This window comes from Epinephelus lanceolatus, chromosome 19, assembly GCF_041903045.1.
Source record: "Epinephelus lanceolatus isolate andai-2023 chromosome 19, ASM4190304v1, whole genome shotgun sequence".
Taxonomy (NCBI): Eukaryota; Metazoa; Chordata; class Actinopteri; order Perciformes; family Serranidae; genus Epinephelus; species Epinephelus lanceolatus.
Window position 1 is genome coordinate 6,310,467 of NC_135752.1, and position 19,261 is coordinate 6,329,727.

The following is a 19,261-nucleotide window of genomic DNA, read 5'->3' on the forward strand; positions in this document are numbered from 1 at the left end:
ATTATTTCTTGGTAATCAACTCATGGACTTTATATCAACTCAGTTGTTTAGTTTAAATGTAAATCAACAACTGTTTATAAACTCATAAAGCAAGGGGCCCCTAAGGCTTAACTAGGCCCCTTCTGACCCTCCAGTTTCTCCCACTGTCTGTGCATGTATGTAACTGATTAAGCACAGATTTATTTAGTTAAACCTAAAAAAGGCCCTTCTCATCATGTGGCTTCAAGATTGCAAGATTGGCTAAAAAGGCCCATATAATGTCAAATACACTGTATTTCAGTGGTACATTCAGCATCGACTAACAGTTGCAGTTATTGTAATTACTGTTACCTAATTGTAACTTGAGGGTCAGAGGCCATTACCCATTTTGGCATATACACCTGCCTTGCTATTTAAGGCTGCAACAATTATTTCCATATCGAGTTCTTTTTTTTTTTTTTGAACTGATAAGCCTATATAATATAATAAATATTGTTAATGGTTTCCCTGAGCACAGAGCAGCTTCCTTTGTCTGGCCAACAGTCAAGATATTCCATTTACAGTGACATAAAAGAGAAAAGCAGCACATCCTCACAATTCTTTGAGTGATGAAAACCACTGATCTATTATCAAATAATCTTCCTGTTGATCAGAAAATTCAGGTGGAGTACTGAATCCTCAATTTCTTTTAAATCTTCTTTCAAATTTAAAAATGAGGATAAATATCCTGGAATCAGCAAACAGTGTTCATCAAGTGTTAAACTAAAAAGCAAAATAATGTTAAAGCTCTTTGGTTCAGTTTCTCAAATGTGAAGATTTGCTGCCTTTTTTTGTCATGCATTTTATACAACTGAATATTTTTAAGTTTTGGACTTTTGGCCAGACAAAACAAAAACATCCAGACTGAACTGATTGGTTGATCTATACAATTAGCAGATTAATCAACGAAAATACAGGCTAGTTGCCGCCCTATACTCAATACTGTAAATGAAATACCAGGTTTATTATTCAAGGGACAGTTCACCTCAAAATTAAAAATACACATGGCAGTCAAAATTAAAAACAAAGTCTACACATTGTGAATATATTTTGCATGCCTGGGACACTTCTGCCTCTACAGTGATGTGCTGTAAGTAAAAGTCAACCACAACAGATGCATTTTTGTCCAGCCCTCCATTCTCTGCATGACACCTTCCACCTGGGTTTAAAGATAAGATGCAAACAGTGTAACTGGGAGCTGTTTTAAGCATCAGCATTTTAATGGGACAAAGCAAAAACTCAAACCATGTTACTGAAGCATTAACAGAACTTCCCTTGCCAAAACATAGGTTGAAACATTCTTAGGCACCGCCTACTCTTGGATGATTTTTTGGTTAAATTAAAAAGTAACTCACTGATAATAATAAGGCAACACAATGGATTTTTCAACTATATTAAAAATGATGGTGGCCACAGTGCAAAAATCTGATCCTTATAAGGTTCTTTCTGAAGCTATAAAAACAATTGTTATTTAGGTTTAAGACAGAATAACTTAAATGATGTATTACTTGTCAATCGAAAGGCTTTTGCATTGCATGGCAATGCAGCTTGTTGTCTGAGCCTCTGGAAGAATCAAATGTTGCACTGTCTATACTGTACACAGACCAGCACTGGACAGGGATGCTACTGTCAAACAGCTGTTTCTGGAGTCCATTATCCGAACCAGGAGTAAGCTCGCTTCCTTGATCAACATGATGTCTTTATACAGATTCAGTACAATTGAACAGACTGTTTGGTTATTTACATAAAAACAGACAAAAGAAAGTGGAATGCAAAAACATAAAAAAAAAAACCCTAGTATTTCAAATTTTGTGAAAAGATAACCTTAAGTATTTGTGCAATATTTGTCTGCCTATAAGTAAGATAAGAGTGGCAGTAATCCCTGCAATTGGTTTATTTGAGATATTGAAAATCTAATTTAAAAAATAAAGTTGACAGTTGACAGCCACTTAATGTTCTACAAACAAACAAACGGTCTCATGTGTCTCATGATTTCGATGGTGTCACTGCAACATTTCTTTATAAGACAGTCCCGAAATGAAACACAAAAAAGGCATAAGCTCTTTATACAATGTCAGCATTTTAAAGTTGCTCCAAACAAAACAGAAAAGAAGAAAGAAAATGACACTATTTTCTGCAACAACAACAACAACAAAAAAAGATGGCGTAGTCCTTTCTGTTTCAGGGGAAGATGAACTGGACATTGTTCTTGTGTGTAAAAGCATCAGTTCATGCACACACGCAAGCACACACAAACATTTCTCATCCGCAGACTGGATTCTCTTCAGTCTGTTCAGTCCGTCTCGGGAGATGAAAGTGTAGGAGCGCTGAATTTGACTTGTTTTGTGGTTTCCACTGTCCCTCAACCTGCCTACTTGTTCTACTCAGTGATTTCCTACATTTCACAGAATGACTTGCCAACACCCTGAGAACTTGCTTGGACTTGTTTTTCACTTCAGTAACAGGTGGACAGACCAGCAGTGAGAGTGGGAGGTTCCAACTGAGGACGAAATAAAAACCACACCCCCTACTTAAAACACTGCATTACTATGGACTACTGAGTGCTTCCTGTGTCAAAGTTCTCTTCTCCCTGTATGATTGTTAAACATTGGTATAAAATTCTGCCCTTGCTCTTTGGCTCTGATGGGCTGAAAACAAACTGTGTTTCACTATAATAAGCTGATCTTTCTTTTAAACTAAAATGTGGCTGTGCTAGAAATATCTTGACACGGTTGTATAATTTACATTTTGGCCAGTTATCTGCAGGCATTACAAAAATACGCCAAACAATAAAATGGGCCCAGGAATGCTAAGGTGCGTTAGCAACTAGCTGTATTAACAGTGTTTAAGTGTTCTGGAGTGGATTGTTTTCTTTACACTTGCAGATTTGGGCAGTGGGTGAAGTTATGGGCTGGTAAAGGTTGATAAAATGGCGTACCAGCCTCTCTAACAGAATTACTTTGTGTGGTGGCAGAGAGAGCACATCTAATGCACTCCTTTCCCCAGCAGAGTATCATCCTTGTGGCCTCAGACGCTTTAGAGAGGGCTACTGTGATCAGTGATCAGTGGGTGTGGTAGCCAGCAGTGCTCATGCCAGCCTGGTTGGTTAGCACCGTCCCGTTGACTCCCTGCCCGGGCTCCACCATGCCCCCGTTGCTCACAGCGCCCACACCTGTCCAACCGGCACCAGCATGTAAATGACTGTAACAGCATAAAGAAACAATAGTCACACAAATGCTGACACACATTAGAGGTACATTACTTCATCAGCTAAAGAAAATAAATTCACAGATTTTACATACACTACGCAGAAGATCATCCACGGAAGATTACTGTAACAATGTCATTACACAACAAAATTCCAAGACTTCTCCAGGTTTTCCATGATTGCGCATTTAATATGTGTGGCAGTTTCAACCTGTTGCAATCAAAGTTTATCAATAAAATTCTTCCATGTTTGTGAATAGTTTTTAAGCTAACTTCCTAAGCTGTAAAACTGGACACTTCTTCTGGCATTTCTGGCCATTATCAAACAGCCTCAGGTGAATTACTGCCACCCTCTGGACTGAACTGAGGCTGATCTGCATGTAGTCTAGAAATACCAAGATAGATTTAGGACAGATTTGACCAGCCCAATATCGACGCAAATATGTGGCTAAGCATCAGTGAAAGTTATTAGCTTGCATTTGGACTTTATCCTGATATGAGACATTTGCAGTGGTGGAGAGCAACTTAATACATTTATTCAAGTACTGCACTAAAGTGCAGTTTTGATATACTTGTACTTTACTTGAGTATTTCCATGTTAAGCTTCTTTATACTTTGATGGCAATTACTGTATTTTTTTATCCACAGTATTTATTTGATATACAGTATTTAGTTACTTTTCAAATTCAGGGTGTCTACAAGTATCATGTATGACATTTAAATTCAATGTTGTTGTTTTTTAAATTATTATTACAATTTTCGGGCTTTTTGCCTTTATTACAGGAAGGCATGAGAAAGGGAGTGGAGAGAAAGGGAAATGACACAAAGCAAAGGACCGCAAGCTGGGACCAGTCAAGCTGGAGGTCTCCCCAAAATGTAATGATTTTTAAGATCTTCTCAAGATATATATATATATATATTTTATTTTTTATTTATTTATTTATTTTTTTTCCCCCTCTTTACCAAATTCTAAACTTTTTGGACAAACTTACATTGCAGGTAAGTATAAATGTCATGTGGTCCAATGCAGAGGGAGGTTTTATGTAGGAATGTGGTTAGAGGTTGAAGTGTCAGTTTTCTCTACATTTTGCCAACAGGTTGAGTGAAAGTATCAAGTAAAAGGAGGAGAACTTGACTCGTTTTGACAAAAAGAAATTCAAAGTTGGAGAAATAAAATTAGATGTGTGGGGCAGTTAAGACCTCATAAACTGAAATAAAAGACAATTCAACATTGAGGCCTAATTATTGTAAAATTGAATTTAAGACATTTTAAGATGTTTCAAGGACCTACACCCTGAAATTCAAACTGAATACAAAGTATAAATCAACTGATTAATTATGATATGTTATTATAGATCAAGCTCATCAGCAGTATATAGAGTGATTAAATTTTTCTCCACTGTTATCAGCTGCAACATTAAACTGACGAACACATTAATGTATTATCAATGAGAATAATCCAGTGATAAAATATGTGATTCTGAAATGGGCCATTTTTATGCTAATAATTTACTTAAGATTTTAAATGCAGGACTTTTAATAGTATTTTTACACTGAAATATTGCTGCTATTACCCAAGTAAAAGATCTGAATAATTCCTCCATCAATGGACATTTGAAAAAAGCTGGAATTACACTTCAGCTATGTCTGCAGCCTTTAAAGCTGTGAGTTTCTGACGGTAGTAGATTGTCAAGAGTGGACTTGAAACTTGCTGAAAAAAGGTTCAGTTATTGTCACCTTTTACACTAACACAAACCTAGCAAAGCCATTTCCACTGTAAACTTCTGCTCACCATCGTAAATAAATATTGTAAATGAATACGTCGGGCGCACAAAATAGTCCCATGTTCAGATAGTAAACTCAACACTATTGCTTATATCACAAAGCCAGTGAGACAACGTAAACATGGCAACTATGGGGAACATAATTAAAGCATGATACAACCCCACAAGGCCCATTTAGTATTGCCGTGGTAACAGCAACTGGCAGAACTGAGGCAAACAGGTTCAGGGAGGGGAAAGTACCTTCACTCTCAAGCTGCTCCCTTGACCCCCGAGTCATTTCTGGTACTCACTTGTAGCCCTGCTGATCCCAGGTCTGTCCATAGACTCCATAGCTCGGCACCTGCCATCCATTGGGTACATACTGACCAATCTGCTGTGCAGCTGTGTTGCCGTACCACTGACCCCACTGAGAGTAGGGCTGCGCTGCGAAGCTCACTGTGTTCTGCTGACATACAGAATAATATTTTAAGAGGCAGAGTATCATGTTGCACCACAGTTAAAGACTGTAGCAGGCCAGCAGGGACTTAATTTAATGTCTGGGTGATGATTATAAAGTTGTGTTGGGGATAATCTTGGTGCTTACCTGAGGCATCTGTACCTGCTGTATGGGGCTAACCATGTCTGTCGTTTCTTTGCCCCAGTAACACTTAACAACATAGCCCTCTATGGATGTACCATTGACAGACACAATGGCATGAGCTGCTGCTTCATGAGAGTTGAATCTGCACACAGAAAAGAGGTAGACTGTTGAGTATCAAGTCTTAAAACCATTTAAGAGTTAAACCTTCAATGCATCCAATAAATGTCTGACAGGTCAATCTGAAAGAGAGCTTACCTCACGAATGAGTAGCCTTTGTCCGGGAAAACACGAATTTCCATTATTTGGCCAAAAGGTGAGAAGGTCTGTCTCATAATTTGCTCTAAAAACAAAGATAAAATGAAGAGTTGATATTCCATGTGCAAGTAGTGCCTCTAAACCTGCAACTTAATCTTACTGACAAACTGCGACTCACCTGTGAGACCTGTGGTGACTCCTCCGCAATAGACGGTGCAGTTGCTGGGGCTGGACTGGTTGACCACCTCATCAAAAGACAGCTGCTTGGTACTGGTTGCTAAAGAAAAGTTAGGGCAGTTTATTTAATTTGTTGTCTTCTCTCAAAAATGTTTCTCTTATAATACATGTGTGCTGAATTAAAAAACAAATACATAGGTTTAATTCTTTTTGCATCTAAGGTTTGACTTATTGGGCCCTATTTAGATGGTCTAAAACGCGAAGCGCCAGGCGTGTGGCGCATGGGCGTGTCCCAGTCACTTGCAAGTTAGACAGTGCGTTTTTAGACTGCGCGCCATGGCGGAGAGTCTAAAAGGGTTGGACTTACTCTGTGAATTAGTCATGGGTGTGTTTTGGGCGTATCATTCAATAAGCCAATCAGAGTGTCACCTCTCATTCCCTTTAAAAGAGGCGCAATTGGAGCCCATGGCGGAGAGCTAGTTAGATGGCGGACCTAACAACTGCAAAGAGTGAGCATTTTACAGCTGAGGAGACGGATCTCCTTGTGCAGGAGGTGAAGGCCCGTCAGAACCAGATCTACGGGGACAGCAGACAGGCACCCAAGCTCCCCGAGGTAAAGCAGGCGTGGGATCACTAATACAAGAAAGATCTAACTAAATATCTGTGGAATATTATCCAAACCTGTTTTCATCATATAACAGAGCACAGCGGTCAGGACTGCCGTGGAGCTCCCCAAGGTGCTGATCCTGCAGCTAGGACCTGTTCAGCATTTTCTCCCCCACCCACGTTTGTTAATTGTTTTCACATGTTTCCTAGAGCTGTGTTCTGCCTCTTATTTGCATGTGTGTCCTCTCTACACTCAATGCAATGTGTGGGCTTTGGTTTTCAATCAAAAAAATGATTGATTGGTCAGATAATTTCACAATTTCATTTGTCATTATTATAGATTATGATGATCATTATTACTGCGATTAGATCATTCTGATTAATGACTGACCATTAAGATGGGTTTCTGATAAATATTTTAATGTGAACAATAATAACCTTTCACATTGTAATCATATTTTTATTTGTTATCTTTTGCATATGTGTGGCTGCTCCGTGTGTGTCTGAGCAGAGTGCACATGTGTTGTGCACCCGCCTAGAGACGTATATTACTAACTTGTTTAACAGCGAAATACTGCGGTGTTGACTTTAGACCAGGTTTTTGTTGGTCACTGGTGCATTTGCTTTTTACGTCATCTAACTAGCAACGTGCCATGACTGCGCCTGACCACTCCTCATTTTTAGACCAACACACCCAGAGAAGCGCAAGTTCATTTGCTAGTTAGACGACGAGGGTGCAGGGCGTGAAAATGACAACTGCGCCTGCATCTAAATAGCAATGACACTTGCGACATGGATTATGCGCCCTCTGCCGTCCGCTTTAGACCATCTAAATAGGGCCCTTTAAGTGTTTTTTGGTCGTGTGAGATTCTCAATTGTAGAAGGTAACAAACTTCTGTCCTTTTATGTTATCAGGTGCCCCAGGAAATATCGTAGGTGTCATGGAAAGCCTTTGCAAAGCAAGGTAGCATTGGCCTCTAATCTCTATGAACTTACTCTCATTTGTATTTTTAGGAGCAGGCTTCCTTGTGGCCCAGTTGGTCCTGATCTGCCTTCCTCCCAACCACTGTCCTCCCATCTGCTGTATGGCGTTCTCTGCATCCTGATTATACAGGCAGAAACATGCAAACTCCTGAGTCACCAACACCAAACACAAAACATCCCACTATATGTAAACCCTGAGCTTCAACTGAGTCAGCAATCAGAACCTGCTAATGTTTTCTCAGTCCTCTAACACATAGGCATTACTGGCAAACTTACCCATTTGTTGAAGAAGGAGACAAAGCCATAGCCTTTAGATTTACCTGTGGCCATGTCTTTCACCACTCGACAGTCCCTGTGGACAAATACACAGTCAGTCAACAAATTCAGTTCACGATTTTATTAAATTCATGACAGAATTAACAATATAACTCAATAATAAGGTTTCATTAAGTTGCTGTTTAAAGCCCCAATCAGACAAAGTGTATTTTGCAGAGACGCACCGCCTTTTTTTTTTGGAAGCCTGCTTAAATCAGAGTGTGCTTTTTGTAGCTTGCTGTGTCTTTTTATTTTTTTTTTTATTATTATTGTTGCTAGGCAGCCACTGAATTACCTGTCCTTATCTTATCTGCTTTTTTGCTGTGATGTAAACTCACCGATCTGTACCTTAAATCAGCATTAACAATGGACAGGCAGAGGACCCTTCACTGGCTCTGATTGACAGGCTGTTCCTAAATAGTACACTGGTCACAGAAAAACGGAGGTCCAGTATATGAGACCCTCAGAAGAGGAGAAAGCCCATGGAGTATCATCAGCTGATCCAGAAGCTTCGCCAGGATTATGTTCAGTTTAAGGCTTATTTTAGGATGAGTCAGGGACAGTTTGACAATCTGCTGTTAAATGTCGGGCCTAATTATGGTTGATAAAAACATAAAAAAGCAGCTGAGGCAACAATTTGCTCAGATATGTCTTGCAGCTTGCCTAGGGCGACACTGAAAATGAGCTAACGTTAGCTTAACACAAACCATATGCTATCGCTTGACATCACCATCACCGAAGACTCACCCCAATTGGATAAAAGTAAAAAAAACTCGGGGCATTCAGGGCACCCCTATAAAAATGCAAGGTGCTCAGCAATGCAAAAGTAAGTAGCAAAACATTTCACCCTAATTAAAATCAATAACAAAAGGCCACCCCAGGCTGTGGGACTAACTAGATCAGTTTTAAGTTGGGTTTGGTGTACACATATACTGCATTGTGGCATTTGTTATGATAACTTTTAGTATGTTTTCATGACATGTTCTTTATTACCATGAACACACACATACACACTGTAGTTTATTTTGACTCAATCCCACATACACTGTCCTGCTTCCCAAAATTCACACTGGCGCTCCAAATGTCCAATTAATGGACTGCTGAAAATAGTCCTCAATAAATGTACTATTTACTATTATTAGAGTAGCAGGAGTTGAAAACTACAGCGTCCAGCAGTTTTAATTAAATTACTGAGCCTTTCAAGGTTTAAAGCTGTATACTTGTGATCTGTTTATGCCTTCAGCAGAAACCAGTGGGCTTAGGGCTGACAGCTTAAGACAATATTGGGGACACAAATCCTGGGATTTGTTAACATTTTAAAAAATAACAGCATGTAATAATAAAAGTGATCTGTATAGAACTATATTTAACAAGGTTATAAACTGTTTTACAGCAAAACAGCAGATAAAACCAACACAAGGATCATAAAACACCGGGGTGATAAAACCCAGCAACATATTAAATATTCATATACACTTTACTACAAAATAAAGTTTTAAAAAGGGATTAAAAAGACACTAATGATGCAGCCTGTGTGATCTCAATGGGCAATACAGAATCAAATAAAACATAATATAATTAAATATAGAATTACTCAGACTGATAATGATGATGAGAATATACTTACGATATTTTCCCAAATGGAGCAAAAGCTGCTTTTATGTCATCTGTGGTGATTTCAGGACTTAGATCTCCAACAAAAACATGGAAGTGACCTAAAAAAAACACAACGTGGATGACAGAAAAACAATTGAACACAGCAACCATAAAGCTGGTGTGATATACACCAATCAGCCAAAACATTAAAACCACCGACAGGTGAAGGAACTAACAATGATCATCTTGTTACAATGCAATGCTCTCCTTGGAAACCTTCAGTAGTGTTACTAATGTAGATGCCACTTAATATGTGCCACCCACTCAAACGCCACTGCAGACCAAGCACACCCCGTCATGGCAGCGGCAATCCCTGATGGCAGTGCCCATCCCTGATGGCAGTGCCCCCCAGCATGCAATGCACCATGCTAAACCACAAAAAATGTTCAGGAATGACCCGAGGAACATGACAAAGAGCTCAAGGCATCAACCTAGTCCAAATTCCACAGATCCCAATCTGACCTAGCATTTGTGGGCAGTGCCAGTACCCCAGAGGTACCCCAATCCAGGGTCAGGCCTCCTTGGATCAGACTTGGCTCTGACCTGTCCAGATATGGACACAGGACCTCTGGGGATGTCCTGTGGTGTCTGGCACCAGGGCGTTGGCAACGGATCCTTTGAGTCCTATGGGTTGCGAGGTGCTGTATTGGCACGTCCCACGGATGCTCAAGCAGATTTGGATCTGGCTAATTTGAGGGCCAGGTGCGATGTGGCATGGCACATTGTTCTGCTGGCGGGGCCACTGCCATCAGGGAGTGCTGATGCCATGAGGGGGTGCACTTGGTCTGTAGCGGTGATTGGGTGTGTGGTGGGTGTCAAGTGGCATACATGAATGCCAGGACCCAAGGTTTTCCAGCAGAACACTGCACTATAATGAGATGATCAATGTTACTCACTTCAGCTGTTAGCGGTTTTGTAGGCTTTTGATTTCATGTGACAAATAAATTGACTGACTGATTATACTAACACTTCTGTTCTTTTAAATTTTATTTCTTTAAATTGTATCTGTTCTAAATGTTGAATGAACATTACCAAAAACCACAAAACACTTTATTTAGTAAGATAAAAACAGATTTAGTAAATATGAGCGATGCACAAAGATCGCGCTGGCTGTTCACATGTGATACAGTTATGCCACATTTCCACTGCACAGTAATGTGCGGCTCTAATCAATGGAGAATCCAGTCTCCACTTAGGGGGTACTATCCGCAGTGGAAAACAAAATAGAGAAACTGACCTACTACCAAAAGTGAGTTGAGTCAGGTCCACTCAAAGCATGCAGTGGAAATAAGGTATTAGATTAGGTAGTTACATGGAGAAAGCTGTAGGTACAGTACAGGCCAAAAGATTGGACACACCTTCTCATTCAATGCGTTTTCTTTATTTTCATGACTATTTACATTGTAGATTCTCACTGAAGGCATCAAAACTATGAATGAACACATGTGGAGTTATGTACTTAACAAAAAAAGGTGAAATAACTGAAAACATGTTTTATATTCTAGTTTCTTCAAAATAGCCACCCTTTGCTCTGATTACTGCTTTGCACACTCTTGGCATTCTCTCCATGAGCTTCAAGAGGTAGTCACCTGAAATGGTTTCCACTTCACAGGTGTGCCTTATCAGGGTTAATTAGTGGAATTTCTTGCTTTATCAATGGGGTTGGGACCATCAGTTGTGTTGTGCAGAAGTCAGGTTAATACACAGCCGACAGCCCTATTGGACAACTGTTAAAATTCATATTATGGCAAGAACCAATCAGCTAACTAAAGAAAAACGAGTGGCCATCATTACTTTAAGAAATGAAGGTCAGTCAGTCCGGAAAATTGCAGAAACTTTAAATGTGTCCCCAAGTGGAGTCGCAAAAACCATCAAGCGCTACAACGAAACTGGCACACATGAGGACCGACCCAGGAAAGGAAGACCAAGAGTCACCTCTGCTTCTGAGGATAAGTTCATCCGAGTCACCAGCCTCAGAAATCGCAAGTTAACAGCAGCTCAGATCAGAGACCAGATGAATGCCACACAGAGTTCTAGCAGCAGACCCATCTCTAGAACAACTGTTAAGAGGAGACTGCGCAAATCAGGCCTTCATGGTCAAATAGCTGCTAGGAAACCACTGCTAAGGAGAGGCAACAAGCAGAAGAGATTTGTTTGGGCCAAGAAACACAAGGAATGGACATTAGACCAGTGGAAATCTGTGCTTTGGTCTGATGAGTCCAAATTTGAGATCTTTGGTTCCAACCGCCGTGTCTTTGTGAGATGCAGAAAAGGTGAACGGATGGATTCCACATGCCTGGTTCCCACTGTGAAGCATGGAGGAGGAGGTGTGATGGTGTGGGGGTGTTTTGCTGGTGACACTGTTGGGGATTTATTCAAAATTGAAGGCACACTGAACCAGCATGGCTACCACAGCATCCTGCAGCGACATGCCATCCCATCCGGTTTGCGTTTAGTTGGACCATCATTTATTTTTCAACAGGACAATGACCCCAAACACACCTCCAGGCTGTGTAAGGGCTATTTGACCAAGAAGGAGAGTGATGGAGTGCTGCGGCAGATGACCTGGTTTGGGGTGAGCTGGACCGCAGAGTGAAGGCAAAGGGGCCAACAAGTGCTAAACACCTCTGGGAACTCCTTCAAGACTGTTGGAAAACCATTTCAGGTGACTACCTCTTGAAGCTCATCGAGAGAATGCCAAGAGTTTGCAAAGCAGTAATCAGAGCAAAGGGTGGCTATTTTGAAGAAACTAGAATATAAAACATGTTTTCAGTTATTTCACCTTTTTTTGTTAAGTACATAACTCCACATGTGTTCATTCATAGTTTTGATGCCTTCAGTGAGAATCTACAATGTAAATAGTCATGAAAATAAAGAAAACGCATTGAATGAGAAGGTGTGTCCAAACTTTTGGCCTGTACTGTATGTAGCAGTCTTTCTCGGTGTACAATGCATTCGAAACTTGTCACTTAAATCAGAATCAGAAATACTTTATTGATCCCCGAGGGGAAATTATTTATGTTACAGGTGCTCCTTGCAAGAGAGGAAAGATACGTCTTATTGTTATTGTTATTTGAAAGAATATAGTGGTACTTTTTTATGTATTGTGAGAAAAGAAAGTAAGAAAGCAATTTCTTTCCTCTGTATATGGTATGATGAGAGAATGATGGCATTTCTACATCAAATCCCCTTGAATGATGACAGATGAAACCTTTTCCCAGGAAGGAAATGTGTTATCTTGACAAACTACTTACTGCTTGTGTCTTTCTTTTGGCTGGTTGGTGTCGTGGCCCAGTTGACCTTGACCTCCTGCAAGAGAGACAGATGCCGAGAGCGAGGGGAAGAGGAGAAAAGGTGAGTAGTGAAGCACATGTGCAGAATAGAGGAAGGTGCTTTTTCTTTGATTAGAGGTTTTGTCACACACCAGTTTTACTTTTATATTTTGCGATTGAGAACTTGTTTTAAGAAGGTGGTCTCTGTATGCCACACGTGGGTTCTTAAACCACCACTACAAATTGCTTTATCCATTGTTATTATCTAATTTTACATACCTTTGCATTAATTAATAAAACAGTGAAATACAGTGGAGAATATAAAGGGATATCAAGATTTCACCTTCATAATCAGGAACATTTCAGTCTCAGTCTAGTAAAAATTTGGAGTAAAACTGTAGGAAGTAAGGTCCAAATAACAAGGGACTTACAAACAAGTGATTTTTACGAACTTGTTATACTCCTCAAATGGTCCTTCAATACCTGTTGAGGATAAAATATTTTCAACTGAATGTATTTCTCTTGAAGTTGATCTTATGTGGATTCTATGTGGAAATAACTTTGCAAAAGAACACATAGCAGTAAAGATGTAGGGGGACAGAAGAGCATCAATCAAAGTAGATCAAAGAATGTTACATGTAGCATGATTACACAGCGGGGCCATGTTAAATCAATCAATCAACAGATGGCAAACTCACTTAAAAAATCTTAATCAAAACAGAGAGAGCATGGTGCATAAGGTGACAATAAAAACAGCAGTTTGTTTACACCTTGTAAATACACAATGGATGTTATCAGTTGAATAGGTGTGTCTGTGATGTAATCCATTGCCGCATTTCCACTACATGGTATCACACAACTCTAATCAACTCGATTAGCCCCTCTCTGGATTTCCTTTCGCAAATGTTGTGGATAGTTCCTGGTTCTTTTTTTGGAACTACCTCCGTCAAGGTTCCATGCAAGCTGGACGATACTAAAGGTGGAGTTAAAACACTGCAGACCAATGATTGGTCAGAAATCCTTTGCTCAACACAGGACATCCTGCACAACCAGCCATTTTAAATTGTCACGCTATCGTCAAAAGCAGCCACAATTATTTTCAATGTCAGCCTGAAAGAAAATTGCACCATATACTACGTCATACAACTGACTAAATGCAGACGTTCCTCTGTTTGGTTGCCAGTGAAAGGATCCAGCTAGTGTCAAGTTGAAGATGAGGTCACAGCAGTTTTACGGAGCATCACCATAGCAATTAGGTGAGAATCCCACCTACAGTGAGGGGGTACTATCCGCAGTGGAAAACAAAACAGAGAAAGTACATGGTACCAAAAGTAAGTTGAGTCAAGCTAAACCATGCAGTGGAAATGAGTCATAATGATATAACCTGTAAAAAAAAATCTAATATTGTTCAGGATTTGTCATTAACAGTGTGGTGACAACTGACCCTAACACCAACAACACGCAACATGTGGAAAGCCAATTAATTATAGCGTGTTTAAGTGTTTTCATAACCTAAGTGGTCAAATGTAATGTTAAAGGAGTACTTCACCTACAGAATGACTATCTGTATATCAATTAGTCATGCTGTGTTACCTTGAATTTGTGAAGAAAACACAAATATTTCCTCCTTGGAAAAGGGCAAACATATTGATTAACTGATTGCTTGGGGACCACATTAAACAACAGGAAGTATGGTGAAGTGGTTGAAGTATTCCTTTAAGTATGAATACCAAAAAAATGCTGGATCCAGCTTCTCCGGTGTGGATATTTGCTGGCTAACATAGTTTAATATAATGGTAGACTAAATGTTACTGGTCATGCTGGTCATACTAAACAAGACCCCTGAATATGGCAACTTGGGATTTTTCCCTATTTTATACGCCAAAAGATTAATTAATAATGAACACAATCAGGCATTGCAGTCCAATGAACAATGGCTTGAGTTGATTTTTTAAAAATGCAAAACACTGCAAAAACAGAGAGCTTTTTTGTGTATGCATTAACTTCAATTATATTGTTGCACATATCAGATATCGCAAAAATAAATGTTACTAAATATTAATGACTTCAGTGCTTGTGCAAAACATAAACATGGGTCTAAATCAAATCACAAATGGTGTAAATATTTAATAAAGTGCATCAGTCTGAATGTTTTGTAAAGACCTTCACTGAATTTAAGAAATAACTGTAGCCTTCTAAACCGACAACTGTGACGGGAAAACACAAAGAGGCAGAATACGCCATAACATTTAGTAATTTACTGATTGAGTACTTTGTATCCTTAATTTCAAGTTTTGAATCCATAGCAATCACTGATGAAGTATCTTCAGACTTGTGTTTGAAACCATGAGAAAGCAAGAAACCAAGGAAACAATTACAGACAAAACCGAAAGCTCTCACTGTTACTCTTTGTTTTTAGGATTCTGACTGTTCACAGCAGTAACATGACAGAGATCAGTGTCTAGTGTTCCCACCCCGGTCATTTCAGACTGTGCACAGAAGATTAATGTGCACCGGGGAATAAAACAAATTAAGTTGAAGTGGAGCAGGAAGAGGGTAGTGAGATGAAAAGAAACAGGTTTTCCCAGCCACTTCATTTCAACCCTACCCACCCAGCCTCGCCACTGTTGACTCACCCAGGAGATATGATAGCTTACCTTACCCAGTATTTTCCGACCATTCATGGCTGCGATTGTGGCAGTGGCATGTCTATGCTCATAGAACTCCACAAAGCAGTAAGGATCATGACCTGCTGTCTGGAGTGGACAAGAAACACAAATATTAATAAAATGTATTTGACCTTTTTTTTTTTTTTTTATTAAATAAAGAAAGAAAAAGGTCTTGGGGGAAATATGAGAAATGCTCCTTTTTGTCTCAGCTGGCTGGAGGGACTGTTGGTGTCTGTGTTACACCGCAGAGAACAACAGACAAAGTAAGCAAACTTGCGCTGTTGCCTACATGTGATGGGCAGACAGTGTGTTGTTGAGGTATTAAAAAGTAGGGACCACAGCAGCATCTAACCAGACAGAAGTGACATTTGCAGGAATGTTTACGTGCTGCTTAATGTGCTGCAGCTGACGAGTTTATTAGTTGTCTGGCCTTCAAAGTAAAGTTAGGCTCAGTGAGGGGCAGAACAAGACGGGTGTTCATTTCATGTCTGTAAGTTAGATAAAATGGAGACTTTAGCAGGAAAGCTAATGTGGGTTGTTGTTCAGTGTTGACATCACTGTTTTATGCAAGACTTGATTAGCTGTATCGAAATAAGGTCTCCATCTATGCAGACAAATTAATAAAAAACTAGGGGGCACTATCATGAAACAAAAAAAATATTAAATATGGGCTTTTAAGTGATTTCTATATTCAAGTATTCAAATTAAACTAGTTAGGATATTCCTGTACTGTGTGTAAAATAAAGTCTAACATAAAAATAGGATTTGAAATAAACACCCAAGCAAAGATGCAGGAAGGGGTTAGGGTTACCTTTCTGCACTGTGCAGACACCACCAACACATCTCGTTATCTGTTCTCTGCCCTGGTGGCTTCACAACCTCATAGGCTAACACTGCTAGCAAATGAGGTGAAGTTATCTGTCTCCACCATTTTGCTTTTTATGCTTAATGCGTAAATGGTTCATCCTCAACCTCGTCGTTCTATGACAGGCAAGTTTAATGTTAATTGTACACAGCTTGCTCTGAAGATTCATTCTTTCTTTTTTTTCCACAAAGCAAAAAGGAAAAATGTGATAACTAGGGAGGTCACCTGGTTAACTACTGAGAATATTTCTGACTGGTTACACATATTGGTCTGGAGGTTAATTCTGCTTCTCCTCAGTTAACTGCAATGCGCACCACCTGGGTCAGGTGGGAGCTAGCTAGCCGGAACACTCATTCAGCGATAAACACCATTACAATTATGCTCAAGGGGGTTTGCAGCTCAAAATGAAGCTGCTTGCTCACTGGAGCCTGGGAGGAGACTGCAAGGTGGCCAGCATGTTTCTGCAACATGCCAACCTGGTGGCAGGATGGCATTACCAACAGTAATTGCGAATGAGCAGTGTCACTAGCTCGCTCCCAACAGACCCGGGTAGTGAGCTGTGCAGAGCCACCAAGGCTAACTGTAGGCTAACTGTGAGACCAGAGTGTGGGCAATGGGCACACTGTTTCTGCATGTTGGTGTGTCTCTTAAAAGCAGAGCAAAGGAAAACATACACAACAAATATGCAATTTAATTTCAGCTGGACTTAAAAGTCACTGTGGCTATTATACAAGTCTTAAAATGGGAGGCCACAACACTACTAACCACTGGAAAATAGTTGCGAATCAATAGGATGAGGAGATGAGCAAGTGAATTAACCAGATCACAAGGTCGGGAAGCCAAGTGTTGATGTATGAACTCTCATACACTACAACAGTCGTCCTTGGAGTGTACTGCCAAAAGGGGCCTGTTGCAGCCCCAGTATCTTTCCAGGCAAGAGGGCAAACAGCAACAAAGAGGGAAAAATATTACAAATTAACTCACATCTACTATCATTTTACAGCTCTTGCAGGGTCCAATCTGGCCAAACAACTCCAAAATGAGTGCCTCTGTCACGTCCCGGGACAGATTCCCCACATACCTACAATGGACAGAAGACACAGACAGCAGTTTTTACTGTTTTGTGATGTCATTTGTGATGGTGATTTGACAACTTGTGTGGGCGCTGGAGAAAGGGCAAGCTTTACCTCCAGCTATTACATGGTGATAATTATATGAAAATCAAGTCTGGGAGGTAAACAGCACATTAACTCGATCCTGAGGTAGACTTATGCAGCGCTGGTAGATTGTTTTTGTTTACACACATACCTAGATGACTAGATATAGAGGTGTTTGCTTCTCTTGTGTTTTGTTTGAAAAGTTAAGAATAGCTCACCTCATTTGTCAAAATGTTGTGTTTGTATCAGTTTACCTGAGTTTGCCTCTAAACAATTACTGGCTTTGCCTGCCTGATTACAGTAGTGTTAAGCTGCTTCCATTTCCTATCGTGTTTTTTGGTTCCAACATTCACCAACAAAAGCATTGTAAGAATCCTTTTAAGACAGTGGTGTATGTGTAAATGCCAGAACCACACACACACACACACACACACACACACACACACACACACACACACACACAGATACCAGCAATAATTAGATTTTCGCTCGACCTGAAGATTTAAGTAAAGTCAAATACCTCAAGACAATAAAATCTCAAGGCTGTTGATGGCAAATAATTCTGTAGTCTGCATTTAATAATCCAAACATGGAGTGCAACTAAGGACAGCCATTGAAATCTCGGCTCCTGCCATTGTCTTACAACACTGCTGGGTTTACACAAATAGATTTAACTTGATCCTACCCAGGAAATAAAAATAACCGCTTTACAAATCCAAATTAACATCAGTATTGGCTAATTAAGGTCACCGGTAACAAAACTATCCACATAAATATGCTCCTAGGCCTGTGTTGTAATGATCCCCTCGCTAAAATACGTTGTGGAAGTGATGGCACACCAAACTCCATATGAAAAGCAGGCATTTCAATGTTCTCCAGCTCATCGTCAGATTTACTTGCAATGTAGAGCAGCCTCAGATACACGAGGCTTGTATGTGCAAGTCACTACTTTATTCGGCAAACACAACACACACCAAACTGCATTTATTTAAGGAACACTTTAATTTTACTTGGTGAGCAGTGTGAACCGACGCGTTAATTTGAGCCTTTTCTGGAATTAATGTTTAACGTTAGTTAGCTAGCTAGCGTTGACGGCCGCGGCGAATTTATCATGTTAGATCATTACGAAGTCTTAAGATATCATTGGGTCGTACTAAATTTAACTCGCATACAAGTGTTGGATTTTTTAATTAAGCTTGAGGTCCAAATCTTAACGTTTTGAGAGTGGAGTGCGCTGTGGATAATACGCTGTTTCTGAATGCTAACTTAGCTACGTGACGGATACAACCGGTTAGCTAACTGTAACGCAGACACACGCACACACTTACAGGGTTTTGGGTTGGTCATCGTCCATTCTGTTTAACTTGCTGGCCGAGAACAAGTCGCAACCCTGAGAGCAAATCCACGACTGTCGCGGGCAGCTGCCTGTGACACTGTCAGGTTATTTTACTGCGCAGTATGAACTGATAAACAGTCGCTGTTAGCTCCAGAGTGAACAATGGGCAGCCGACAAAGATGGCGGAGCAACCGGGGCCGACGCTAAACTCGCATGCGCAGCAGTTCAGCCAACGGCAACATCAAGGCATGTTATAAAATAATGTCAGCCTCTTTTTCTGTTTTCCATAAAGAATATTGGCAATACTTACAGGCCATTAAGCCGTACACCCATAAAAAGCTCTAAAGACAGATAAGTGAGCTGATTTTATTGTCTTTTCT

General features: G+C 40.1%; 1 protein-coding gene across 2 annotated transcripts; it reads right to left on the bottom strand.

Moving 5' to 3' along the window:
• Positions 1 to 1,215: 1,215 nt before the first annotated feature.
• Positions 1,216 to 19,080, bottom strand: LOC117269566 (cytotoxic granule associated RNA binding protein TIA1-like). Of its 2 annotated transcripts, none has more exons than XM_033646669.2 (12): positions 18,874 to 19,080; positions 17,373 to 17,469; positions 15,512 to 15,610; positions 12,837 to 12,891; positions 9,554 to 9,641; positions 7,888 to 7,963; positions 7,624 to 7,729; positions 6,023 to 6,121; positions 5,845 to 5,929; positions 5,593 to 5,731; positions 5,300 to 5,451; positions 1,216 to 3,219 (listed from the first exon to the last, which is right to left on the bottom strand). In XM_033646669.2, the coding sequence occupies exons 1-12, from the start codon at positions 18,897 to 18,899 to the stop codon at positions 3,081 to 3,083; spliced, it is 1,161 nt and encodes a 386-aa protein (XP_033502560.1). In that variant the 5' UTR covers positions 18,900 to 19,080; the 3' UTR covers positions 1,216 to 3,080. The 2 variants fall into 2 exon arrangements, with proteins under 2 accessions (XP_033502560.1, XP_033502559.1); XM_033646668.2 differs by having other exon boundaries at positions 5,300 to 5,454.
• Between the last annotated feature and the right edge of the window lie 181 nt (positions 19,081 to 19,261).

Excerpts from the sequence above, each read along its gene's own strand:
- LOC117269566 (XM_033646668.2), bottom strand. The coding sequence starts at position 18,899 with ATGGACGATGACCAACCCAAAACCCT. Across the intron at positions 12,892-15,511 it reads GTCGGAAAATACTGGGTAAG|GAGGTCAAGGTCAACTGGGC; the intron begins GTAAGCTATCAT and ends TCTCTCTTGCAG. Across the intron at positions 7,964-9,553 it reads GCTCCATTTGGGAAAATATC|GGACTGTCGAGTGGTGAAAG; the intron begins GTAAGTATATTC and ends ATTTGTCCACAG.